This window comes from Rhinatrema bivittatum, chromosome 1 (assembly GCF_901001135.1).
Source record: "Rhinatrema bivittatum chromosome 1, aRhiBiv1.1, whole genome shotgun sequence".
Taxonomy (NCBI): domain Eukaryota; kingdom Metazoa; phylum Chordata; class Amphibia; order Gymnophiona; family Rhinatrematidae; genus Rhinatrema; species Rhinatrema bivittatum.
The window spans coordinates 291,923,115-291,936,294 of NC_042615.1; the positions used below are offsets into that span (position 1 = coordinate 291,923,115).

General features: G+C 43.2%; 1 protein-coding gene across 14 annotated transcripts in view; it reads right to left on the reverse strand.

Moving 5' to 3' along the window:
• The window catches only part of CAMK2D (calcium/calmodulin dependent protein kinase II delta), a 613,333-nt gene that overhangs the window by 99,105 nt on the left and 501,048 nt on the right, over nucleotides 1-13,180 (reverse strand). For 6 of the 14 annotated variants that reach the window (XM_029596378.1, XM_029596334.1, XM_029596318.1 and 3 more), the window contains exons 14-15: nucleotides 10,830-10,883; nucleotides 7,792-7,836 (exon numbers count right to left, since the gene is read on the reverse strand). The exons of 4 other annotated variants lie outside the window; for them this stretch is intronic. In XM_029596378.1, the coding sequence (XP_029452238.1) occupies nucleotides 7,792-7,836; nucleotides 10,830-10,883 (99 nt within the window). The remainder of the gene's footprint in view (nucleotides 1-7,791; nucleotides 7,837-10,829; nucleotides 10,884-13,180) is intronic. 4 more of the 14 variants (XM_029596351.1, XM_029596343.1, XM_029596401.1 and 1 more) reach the window with 1 other exon arrangement.

The following is a 13,180-nucleotide window of genomic DNA, read 5'->3' on the forward strand; positions in this document are numbered from 1 at the left end:
TTCCCAAAACACCATATCTTACATCATTCCCTCTCCCCCTAAACTCTAACACCCCTTCCCGAGATGAAACCAATCTTTCTTCTGCTCGGGAACATTAGGGAAAGCTCAGTGAACTGAAAAGAGAACACATAGCGCCTGATTTATGATGATCATTAAAACCTGCTCTTTACAAAAAGACTCAGACTTCCCAAACATATGCATCAGTGTAAACCTCAGAGCTTGAGCCTATACAGCAGTTTCAATTTGCAGTTAAACTGATTTCCGTCCATGATGAAAGCAAAAATGCTTTGCAGTACATTAAAAATAAACTGGTGGCAAATGGCTTTGCAGTGCATTAAAAATAAACTAGTGGCAAATGGCTTGTAAGTTTCTCTTATCTGATATGGAAAATAATTCAGTTTTCTCACTTCGGTTTCAGAGCAGAAGATCCACACTGCTGAAACCATTATTGCAGCTGCCATTACTCAGTCCAACTGCCGGCAGTGTCAACAAAATGAACAGAGACCGCACTACTTCAAAACACAAACTAGCCTCTCACCACCAGCAATGGTTCCTTCAAGAAAGGCAGTTGAGGTGTGCAAGCTGGGGAATGAGGGAGAAGCTTTCACTACTGCCATCATGCTGTACCTGCTCTGTTTCAGAACTGTGAATTTGGAACTTTCCAAAAGCACTAAAGCCAATAATAAAAGTGAAAAAGCTTCCCCAGCAAAAAAACATTAAAACAGAAAAGAATGAATGGGCTAATGTAAATGGAGATTCAAAGTAAAATGCAAATACATTTCTAAAAGATAAATATGAAGCAATATAGACAGAAAAGCCTTATACCACCCTCCTCGCTCCCCAGCACAGAACCAGCTGCCTTAATTAAAAAAAAAACACAGAACACTGGGATACAACGCAGTTAGCATTACTGTACAAGATTCAGTTAGGTTCTTACCTGCTGTCTTTCCTCGAGTGCTGCGAGACCAGTCCAGCAAAGTGGGATTGGTTTCCCCATACCAAAAGATGGAAGCAGAGAGCAAGCTCTTCGGACCTAACACCCCTCCCTATATATTCTGGTCCAGCAGGGAAAGGCGTCAGTAATCTCTTGCCCAAGCTGAATTGCTGGGCTCCCCGGAACTCAAAAAAAAGATATTACCCAATGGAAAAAAAGAAAATAGTTTCAGTAACAAAGATGAGACCACCCCCTCCCCCCAAATCAGTAAGGGATTGAGCATCACTTCTGCTCTCTTCCTGGAAAAGGGCATTCCTTTCACTTACACCTACAGTACATGTATGTCTATATATCCATATCTCTCTCTCCCCTCTTTTTTTTTTTTCTTTTTGTGAGTGGGCTCTCTACCAGGGTACTATCAAGCTAGGGCGAGAGAGCATTATAGAAATATCATCTTTGTTTGACTTTCCTCACTCCAAATCATGCCAAATCTTCACTGATGTGTACTGTGTTGTTCATACGTCTCACTGTGCATGTAAAACTGGCCCCAAAACCCTAGGCCACCACCAAAACGTCACCTCGATTTACTACCTGGCCTTCCTATAGGGATATAAAGAGTAGACTATTATGAGTGCCCTATAAAGAGTCTGTCTGTCTGTGTCTCAATTCTGCTTAATGCCAGGAAAAAAAAAAGGTGCAGTTATTTCCAGCATGCATTATGCTATCACACATTGCAATAATACCCCTCATTTTCATTGATCCTACCCAATAACGCCCCTTTGAATAAATGTGCATTGTGATAAATATTGCATGTGTTAGGCAATAATGGATTTTGATAAATGACCCTGCATGCTTTTAGCCAGGATAGGGAAACCCAAGAATCTTGCTCAGATTGCCCTGGGGAGAAAAGCAGCCATCTTTCTGATTGCCATCCTGGAGGAGCCCCCAACTCGGCCAAAGCTCCCACTAGGGAATCAGCCTGCACTGTTGCCCCGGAGCCACTTTTTTCCAACTTCCTGCTTCACCAGACGTCACTTACTATTTGCAGGAGGCAGAGATCTATTGATGCCTTTCCTGCTATACCAGAATATATAGGGAGGGACATCAGGTCAGATCAGCTTGCTCTCTGTCTCCATCTGCTGGTTAGGGAGGGGATAAATCCCACTTGTCTGGACTGGTCTGGCAGGACGATAAGGAAATGCTATTAGAGAAAGATTAATAAGCACACTCACTAATTGTACTGTAGTTTCACAAAGCTTAGTTAAACAAAAGTGTGCAAAGTCTACATTTATTATTCAGACCTGATGAAAATATGCATACAAAATGGTATAAAAAAGAAAATGCATTGCATGCAGCATGCAAAAATACTTATCATGCTATAATAAAAACATCATCTAGAGCTACAAAGATTTAAAGAGAAAACACTATGTATACACACACACACACACACACACACACATATACAAGTACACTGGAAGTACAGTCAGTAACACAGTAACATTCATCTCTGGGCTGATGTTAACATAACTATAGATGATGAAAAGCAGCTTCTCAAAGTTCATTGAACTCTACAATGCTGAAAGCTGCAGCAATTGCCTGGAGTTTCAATGTATGCAGAAAGTATCCACCATGCATGACTATTGGATGCCTAACTTTGCATTCAAACTGATCAATTCAAAATTTACCCAGGTGCCCTCATTCCACTTTCCTCACAAATAAGTTTTGAAATAAAAATATATATATCTATTTGAGCTTATATGTTAAGGACTGCTTCAAACTAAAAATGTATGGCATTTTAAATTCATTTGTGGGAAAATTAAAACAGGCTTGTACAAGACAGAACAACTGGTGATGATTCACACATATCTAATATATATATGGATGGATGGACAGGACTACAAACCTGATATTTGAACTACAGTGCAGTGTTTTTCATTATTCATTTAAAGAAGCAGTTTAACATATAATATTACATTTTCCATTGTGGGTGTTACTATCACTGAATAAAAAATGTATTTCTTTAAATAAAAATGTCAAGTATGTTTTTTCTGGTAAACAAGTGTAATTTGGGCGGGGGGGGGGGGGGGGGTAGGTGTCAGCTAAGTGGCCCTTTACTAGTGACTTCGGTGTTTCTGAGGACACTGGGAAATGAGATCATGGGGAAAAGAACGACATAAGAGTATCTGACACTTCCTCGTGGGATAGGAGGTGTCTTTAAGCACTGAGTGGTTTAACAAAACTTAGAAGCCCACATGGCACAAGGGCTTTCCTGTCTCCTATACTGAGAGGATGGGTTTCCCAGGCCCTAGGGATCAGGGAGATGTTGTCTTGGGGTTCAAGAGTGGATTCCTGAGAGAGCCAGAACCAGAGAAGAGGCCTCAAGGAAGAGGGGAGTTTGTCCTATAGAATTCATCTATGTGAGAGAGATTTATTCAGTGTCGTGAAGGAAAGAAGATGTCCTTTGTGGGGAGTCAGAGGGAAGAAAGCCTTGCAGGGAGAGGGTCCCACAAAGATGCTGTCCAAAGGGAAGTGTCAGCTTAGGAGCTTCTGAAGTGTATCAGCAAGAATTTCAGTTTCCTACTGAGGAGTCTGCATTCACTTAGGGGTAGGTTTTAAGACCTGCGCACGGGCGTTCATGTGCGCTCGCTACCTGGCGCGCACACATCTGCGCCCCATTTTATAACTTGCGCATGAATTATAAAATCGGGGGTCGGCGCGCACAAGGGGGTGCACACTAGTGCACCTTTCGCGCCGATGCCCGCGGGCTTCCCCCGTTCCCTTCCAGGCCACTCCGAAATCGGAAGGGAACTTCCCTTCCCCCTAACCTAACCTTCCCACCCCTTCCCCTAACCTTCCCCCCCTAGCCCTACTCTAACCCCCCCCAAAACGTTTATCAAACCTTTTGCGCCTGCCTGGAGGTTGCATGCGCAGGCAGCCTGCTGGCATGCGATCCTTCGACACACTGGCAAATGGCCGCTGTGTCGGAGGCCTCTGGCCCCGCCCCCTCCCTGCCCCTTTTTGCAAGCCCCGGGACTTAGACGCATCCCGGACCTTTATAAAATAGGCTCGGCACACGTAAGGCGATTTACGTGCGTAGAGCTTTTAAAATCCAGCCCTTAGCAGGTACTATTGGGGAAGTGCCCATGGAGAATCACTTCTGAAGAGTAACTACTGCTAGGATGTGCAGATTCACTACTGACTGTGATTGTGATTGTCTTCTGGAACTTTTCTGTAGGGATGCACGGACCAGTGGAAGCATTAGACAGACTAAGAAGCTGACTAGAGCATCACAGCTTTGGGGGGGGGGCTTTCATCATCACGATAGCATCTTTTTCTTCCTGCCAACATTGGCCCTATGCGGGTGGAAAGGAGGAGATGCCACAGTGGTGCCGGAAGGAGCAGGCTGCCACCTTATAGCAGGAGGCTGCGCAGTTGGTTCGTGCAGACAGAAGGAGCCGGAGGTGGAGCAGCGTCATGTCCACCTGCGCAGTTGAAGGATGGAGGAGCAGGAGCAACATTGGCTCCCATGGCCTGAAGAAAAAAGAGGAGTCCTATCAGTCTCAGAGGCTGAAGGAGAAGGCAGCTGCTGCTTGTTCTTCCAGAGGGGCAGAAGGGTGAATGAGTGAGGTTTTCTGCTTGGCATCACAGCAATGCATGTAAATATAATGTACATGTTGTAAATTATATTTTTACCTCAGAAGGCTGTACTTTGGATATCCTTTTCCACATAGCATCTGTTATTATAAATGCAGAAAGTTTTTTAATTTTGAGTTGAGAGGGCATGACCAGAGAGTTGAGAAGAGCTTGGCACAAGGCTGTAAGGTTAGCCAAAGGCATCCAATGCCCTTGCACCGGCACCGATGGATGTGCCCTATTCAAAAATGTACCCTCTTGTGATTTTACACCTACAATCAATTTTTCAGTAAAAGGGTTTAATTTTGAACAGCTGCCACCATGTGCCAGTGTGTTTCTTTGTATTGGACTAGGTCAGAAGACCTCCAGGAAATCCTAAAGCCTTGAAAGATTTTTCCTTTCCCTCCTGTCGGAAGAAGAACCTGGGAGTTGGGGGTCAGAATGCGGCTTCTGTATTCCTCAGTGTGCCCCATGCCCTGTTAGCTGCTGGGAAAGGGTTACATAAGAATTATCCTGTTCCATTGCTCAAAGATCCTAAAAAGGTACAAACATTATCCTCTGAAGGGAACCATTCTCCCACTGGACCATAGTGGGGTCAGAAGGCAAGAAATAAGATCATCCCACAATTCCCTTAGAGCCGGATTGTAAAACATACGCCCTATTTTATAAAATGCGCACGCAGCCGCGCGCATGCTATAAAATCAGGGGTCGGCGCGCGCAAGGGGGTGCACACTAGTGTACCTTGCGCGCGCCGAGCTCTCGGGGAGATCAGCTGGCTTTCCCCATTCTCTCCAAGGCCACTCAGAAATCGGGTCGGCCTCGGAGGGAACTTTCCTTCCCCCCCCCACCTTCCCTTCCCTTCCCCTTCCTGTCCCGCCTCCCAGCCCGGAAAAAAAAAAACCCCGGTACCTTTATTTCAGAAGTTAACTTGTGCGTGCTGGCCAACTGCCGGCGCACGATCCCCCCAGCCCAGCGGCAGTGGAAAGGCTTCTGGCCCCGCCCCCACCCCGCCCATTTTTTTCAAGTCCCGGGACTTACACGCGTCCCGGGGATATAGGCCCGGCACGTGTAACCCCCCCTATGCGTAGGCTTTTAAAATCTGCCTCTTAATTTTTTTTAAATACCTACCCCTTCCCTCCAAAAATGTATAGTGCTTTTTAAAAGAATGAAAATACTAGCGAAGGTAGAACTCAGCTTTGGTAAAAAGCATCAGACATGCTTTAATCACTGACAGCCAAACCAGTACAATATAAACTTTTTTTTTAACCTTTTATATAGTGCAGAATTAAAAACTGCAGTATACCGTGTAGGCTTCATTAAATGTGTTTAATTGTTTAAGACATCATGACAGCAATTTTCACAGTCATTGCCGCGGGCAAAACAGTGGTTTTAGGATTGCCACAATGAATACACAAGAGAGAGATTTGTGTATGTTGGAGGCCCAGGATATACAAATCTATCTCCTGCATAATTCATTCTGGCTATCCTGAGAACCAGACTAGTGAGGGGTATTTCCAGGACTGAGTCGGGAAGTACTGCTTTTAGGTGTCATCTAATTGGCAACAGACACCTAGTTTTTAACTAACTTTCTTTTTCTTGTTTTTAACTATTGTCTTATTTTATGGAATGCCCCAAATCTCTTGAACTGTAGATTTGTCTTATCAGATGGTAAACTCTATTGAGTAGGGACTGTCTTTTTGTCTTTTCTTTGAACAGTGCTGCATATATCCTGTAGGGCTATATAAATGTTAAGTAGTAGTAATAGTTTTAACTTTTTGCTACCCACTTTCAGAATTGCAACACTGAAGTAGTAGAGCAAAACTAATAGTAAACAGTTCAAATACTGAAACGGATTAATGAGTAGTAGGAGAAAAGCTTTACAGGACAAGATTCTACTCTGTAAAATGCCTCTGATAAAGTGAAGTCTTACCCTTGGAAGCACATGCCTCTGTGCGGTTTTCGCTATCCTTCTGGAAGTTTACTAGTAGTATGGTGTCATTTGCTACTCATGAGAACCTCACTGGAATAATTCAGGGCCCTTGAGCCCTCTGTTTTTATGTGCACTCACAACTTTTAGTTACATGGTGCTATAAAGTGTCCCCATTGGGCAAGTATATACAGGCACACTCTTAAATAAAGAAAAATCTGTCTTAAATTTTTTTCTGACCTTAACATTAATGTCATGAGGGGCAATAATTGTGGCAAAGGGAACTAGTGGTTTTGTTGTGGCTGTCAGATTAGTTTCTGTTTTTTATATTTTTAATTTTATTGTATTTTATATTATGATGATGCATTATGATGTGATGTATTCCACTTCTCAGTGATCTTTTGACCTGGAAGGTAGTGTATATAAACAATTGTTAATTCATAAATAAATTTCAGGGAGGAAAAACCCATCAGAAAATTCATATCTTGATAATGCTGTGAAACAAAGGATGTTTGAAATCATATCATATTAGAGAGCCATACTGTAAAAACAGCCATCCCATGAAGCAGTGCCCTTAATAAGGCACATCTCAAAATACAACTGGTAACTGCAGTATAACCTTTTAAATACATTCATTTTAAAATAAGCATTTAAAATAATCTTGGTAAGCTTCCATTCTTCATCAGATTGGAGGAGTTCAGTTTTTCGGCATGAATAGTCAGTGACAAGACTCATGGAATACAAACAGTAGCGCTCGTCCAACTGCCAGTAAAATCCATGCAGGCAAAAATGTACATAAAAAGCGGCAATACTACCACATCTACAAGTAAATGAAAAATAAAACATGAAAACATGCTAATAAAAAAAAAAAAATACACCAAGGCAATCTTTTGGAACAACAAACGCAATTTCTTTTTAAACTACTAAAAAGATTTTACGCAGAAAAGAGACCACAAGATAACGCAAAGCATGCCAGGCAATAAATCAGTGATCGGTGACGGAAATGGTTCGGATGTACTTCGATCTTTGCTAAAAGCCTTAATAAATAAGCAAACAAAGCCTATCCTTGTCTTTAAGAGTTGCAGAACATAATTCAGTTTCTCAACTGACAGCTTTGTTGCCGAATCAAGAAATGGACAGCACACAAAGGATGAGGCCTTAATGACTCAACGTAACAGGCACAAGCTTTCCCCTGCTTAATCCTCTCAACAGGCACATTTTGAACTGTACTGTAATACTTGCTGATGAAATGTGCACACTGTAAAGCAAGATGGGAGTTGATTCGTTCTGAATATACCTTATTTCCATCAGCAGGGTTGTGGATTACTGTAGTTTGGGGCTCCTGAGTGAGAACAAAATAGAGAGAGAGAAAAACAGTTCCCATTGGTAAATGCAGTCTCGTTAGTGCAAGGGAGAGCGGAAAGAGCGAGCAGCTACAGAATGGCAGTGACAGCGTTAAAAGTGAGGTAACTGACGCCGAGGAAAGCTGTCCACAAGACCTTTCAGGTAAAGGATTCCTGTCCAACACAGCCTGGGCCATCTGACTCAGCATGGCAGCACGCAAGGACCTTACTCATCCCTCCACAGGGAAGATTGAAGCTCAAGCAGCTTCAAGATGCACTCACTGTACAAAGCATGGTCAGAGGAATGCCTTTTTGGCTAGGATGGAGGGTGGTGGTGGGGGCCAAGCCAACCAAACCGTGTCCTATCCCTCCCCTCCCTGGTCTCTCTCTCTTTCTCTCTCCACAGCTCCCACACCTCCTCTTCTTCTTCTCACCTGCCTCCCTCTCTCTTTCCCCCATCCGCCCACTCTCTCTCTCTCTCCCTGTCTCCTCCCTCCCTACATTGATCAGCAGTAGGAGGAGGAGAGCAGCGGTGCCACAAGCCACTGCCTCTTCTTTCTCTGCTGTCTGGCCTGACTTACTGCTTTGAACTTTGCAGCTGTACAGAGTTCCCATGCACTTTAAAGCAGCGGTCAAGCCCAGAGCCGCAGAGACAAGAGGACAGCCCATGCATATATGTTCTGCTAATCAGTTGCTCTCTGTCTGACCCACCCTGGATCTTGCACAGTGATTCTGCGGGGGGAAAAACTAGATTTTTGGTCAGGCCATGGCTCCTGTGGCCCACCCTATTCTGACACCTGTGGTATAAAGGAAGGCATACTCCAGATCACAGAACGCTTCTGCCTGCCTTCACCCATACTGTATCTTCATTTACTGCTCAATTAGCAAATTCTGTACAACAGGCTGGGGAGCGTGAAACTCAGAGGCCAGAACTTACAAACTAAATTCTAGGATGTAATTTCTATCCCTGTTTAGAGTGGACTGTAACTTACACCACGTCACCAAGATAAATCTTTTTAAACATACATGGGTAGTGTGAAAGGAAGGTGCTAAATGCAGAGGCCATCTCAGAGAGGAACCACAGGCCGGGGCATGACTTTATTTGCAGGGCTGGATGTTCACGGCTAGGAGGAATTTTCCCATGGTAGATAAAAGATTTTATTTTTTTTTCAGGGCGGTTGCAATGGCTGCAGCATCACAGCAAAACCAGAAGCCTTAACAATATAGCAGCAAAAAGAAACAAGCCTTCCTTTGGGAAACTGTACCTGAGTACTGTGTGCCATGTGTGCGATGCTGGGATGCTTAAGCTATCCAGGCCCATTACATTTAAAAGTTTAAGGTTTATATTCCACTGCAGAGTCAGAGCTGAATCACCAGCTTCCAATGTCACTATCCAACCCTTGTGCCCTGGTGATTAATGATGATGATGAGGTCGATATTCAAAAGCCATTTAGACGGATAACTGAAAAGCTATCTGTCTAAATGGCAAAATCGGCATATTGAGAGACTTATGTGGATACATTCTAGCCCAGATAACTACTTATCTGGTTAGAATTTAGCCACCTTAAGTGCTGGATTTTAAAAAGGTTATGCGCGCAACCGGCCTTACGTGCACTGGGCCTATTTTAAAAAGGCCCGGCGACGCTCGCAAGTCCCGGGACTTTACTAAAGGGGCAGTCCAGGGGCAGGGTGGGGCCATTGCTGCTGGGTTGAAGGATTGTGTGTTGGCAGCCTGCCGGCAGGCGCAAAAAGTAAATTACAAATTTTTTGGGGGGTTAAAGTAGGGCTAGGGGGAGGAAGGGGTGGGAAGGTCAGGTTGGGGGGGGGGGGGGGGAAACGGGGGAAGGCAGTGTGGCTCGGCGCGTGCAAGTTGCACAATTATGCACCCCCTTGTGCGCGCCGACCCTTGATTTTATAAAATCGGGTGTACAAGTGCGAGCGCCGGGTAGCACGCGCACATGTACGCCCCCTAAGTCAGGGGGGCAGACGGGAGGTGTTTTAGGGAAGAGTGGAGTTAGCCAGATATGTTAGCCATCTGACTCCGATATATTCGGCTAGCTTAAAGGTAGCTGGGTATATTCAGTGGTGTGATTGCGCCGCCGAATATACTCTACTAGTTAGATAAGTTTATCCAGCTAACAAGCCAAACTGCTCAGAGGCTGAATATTGCTCCCAATAATGATAATAATCACATTGTAGCACACTGATCCTCAGCAAAGTTCCTTCTAAGCTACATATGTATGTTCTTCCAGTGGCCACGCATGCCGCATATCAGACTGCAAAGGATCCTGTCGCATCTCTGCTGGCACCACGGGCAACTTCAGAACTCGTGGGCAGGCATTTCCTTCTGCTGATTTCCAGCCTCATGAGATCGAAAGACAGAAAATGCCAGTTTGTGAGTTTTGATGTTGCTCGTATGTGACAAGAGTAATCTGCAGCCATGAGATAGGTTTCACTTAGAAATCTAGAGGGTTTGGCATCTCTTGGGATCCACTAAATAACGCTTGGCTAAATCCTGCTGTATTTCCAAGTGGGATAAATATAAAGAGATGAGTAAGCTCCTTTCCACTGTTCCAAGCAATAATCCTGTTAAGCTCTTCTGGATGTCCCAGACTTGTGTTGGAAGAAACAAATTCAGTGTTTACTAAGTATTGAAAAGTGGCTCTAATCTGTTGGATGAAGAGCTAAGAGCAGCACAGAGAACGATATCTACTTACGTTATGAGGCGACATGCAAAGAAATTCAATGACAGGCACTGCCACAACTACATTTACTGCCACTATCACATCCAGCCTCACTGTCACAGCATAAACACAGTACTTCACGAGGGATTCCCCACAAAACCGCAGCAGCCAAATGACAGCTGCTCCAGATGTTGGAAAGCAAAAAAAAAAGATAAGCGAAAGCAAAGGAGGCTAAAAAAAAAACAGTAATCAAACAAAAACAAAACCATATGCAGGGTAGAAGAGGAAATGGAAGAATTGAGATATACCAGCGCTGGGGTAGGATCTTTGGGGCTGGTAACTACGTTGGCTTTGTTGTTTATCTGTAAGTATGAAGAAAATAGAAACAGACATGCCTTAAACTTCTGCAAGAGGCTGATACAAATTTATATAAGCAAGTATGATAAAGCACAGGAGGGGGAGCTGGACAGCAACAGTGATGACAGAGGAGGCTTGGCTAGTTTTCATGTTAGCTAGTTCAATGTGAGCTACTCCATGAGCTTCTGAGTCACATAACTTGGAGCAAAGCTGCTTCACCTCTGCCACTGTAAGGAGCAGAGAAGGAATTACTCCCACTTCATGTATTACAAACTGTCAGGCCAATTCAGTTTCGTGAATCTGAATTACCATCAAGTAGCCTAATATCAAGTAAATGAACTAGGAATTTAGTATGGGCTCTCTAAAAGCCTCTTTTTGCATTTCCTTTCACACCGTAAATTTAACATAACAGCCACCTAAGGCTGAATGCATAGAGTAGGTAATAAATAACAGCTTTGGATCATCTGGAATTTTCTTGAAAGCAGCATACTTCCTGCTGTTTTTCCAGGCTACTAATTACACTTTTACAACTGTTCTAGTATATTTGATCCTTAGTAAAAAGGGAAAAAAAAGGATTCTGCTTGCATCCATAAGCAAACAAACTCTAGCTGTGCTACACCCTAACAGCCAAGGATGAGACAGTACATGGATGGTATTTAAACACTGTGATGTGAATCAAAACTACATTCTGTCAGCAAATATTTGCATAAGGAGAATTTGGAACTTTTGCCAATTCTTGCATTAAGAAATTTTCTCCAAAAGACTCACAGTGTATTTTGAAAGGCATTTTGCTTGCATACATTTTCATTTATTTTTTTTTCTTTTATTTGCCTTTGTGGAAGTTGCAGGAAAACACAACTTGGGATAAAAAAAATGCATGTTTTCAGAACTGTGCAAGTGAAAACACAGGTCAACAAACAAGTTATAAGGTGATTTTGTTGGACTAAAGACATGCAATAGCCTGGCTGGAAAAATGTGTTCCCCTTCACGAGAATGTCACTCTGCTCTTCCCTGCATATTGTTTTAGGCCTGAGAAGGTTTATTTTTATCATTTCTTTAGGGTTTCCCAAATCTGTCTTGACCTGGGGACCCCACAACCACTCGCTTCTCTCAGGGTGTCCACAATGACTATGCATGGGATAAGTTTGCAAATACTGGATCTGCAATAGTTTTCTCATGTATATATATTGGGGAGATCCTAAAAATTTGACTGGCTAAGGGGTCAACCGGACAGATTTGAGAAGTCTTGCCTTAACTTCTCACTCGTTCTACCAATGTAGCATTCTGCTAGTGCCAAACTGACTCATCCTATTTTTCATAAAGCCTGAATATTTCGTACTGACACACATTTAACGTCTCAGGCTCCTCCGTAGACTGCACAGGCAAAAAGGAAAATGCTTTTTATTAATATCTTTATACTCTTCAAATCAGAGTACTGTTCTAGTTAAAAAATGTGTCAATTTAGTTTATATCAGCGACAAGTTACACGTATGCAAAGAAATGACCTACATTATAGTACATCTATGGCTGTGGTCTTACCGCAACTCTATATTTAAGCAGGGAACAGTATGAAGAAACATGCCAAAAGAGTAGCTGGAACTTCTCCTCAATGCTAATCCACACACAGGGTGAGGCTTAAAATAAATGTTTCTGCCCAAATATGTTTGATTTTGGACATTAGCTCTAAAATAAAATGCCATTTTCTCTAATGAGAGTGCTGGGAGGCTTTTGGATTTGCTATTCTCCTCTGCAACTGGGCAAAAGCTGCTTGTCTTTTGTAGTCCATAGCCAGGGCACTGAAAAGAAAACTGTGAAGCAAATTGCTCCCCACATATTGTCTATTACTCAGAGAGTTTTTTAGACTAAGTCAGCTTGAAGGCTCAGATCATTTCTTGATGTCTCAGTTTATAGGGCGATTTTGTAGGCTTTAGTATGCCTGTTCATTGATTATTGGTAGGGCTTCCAAAGAAGGGTATACATCAGTTGCAAGTAGTCCAAAACATGGCTACTCGGTTGATTTATCGTTACCCCAGAAGAATGAGAGCTACACCATTGTTACAGCAATTACACTGACTGACAGTAAAAACGTGAGCTTAGTTTAAAACTCTGTCTCTGATGTTTAAGGCGATACATGGGGTTGGGGCTTAGTATTTACAGAAAGGGGTCAAGTGTTATACACTAAGCTGTAACCTACCCTCTCAGAATGATATTCTCTGTATGGTTCTCTCTAGAAGAGAAGTGAGAGAGATGGTCCATAGGAGAAGAATGTTTGCAATAAGGCGGCCAGAGCTGTGAACCTCAG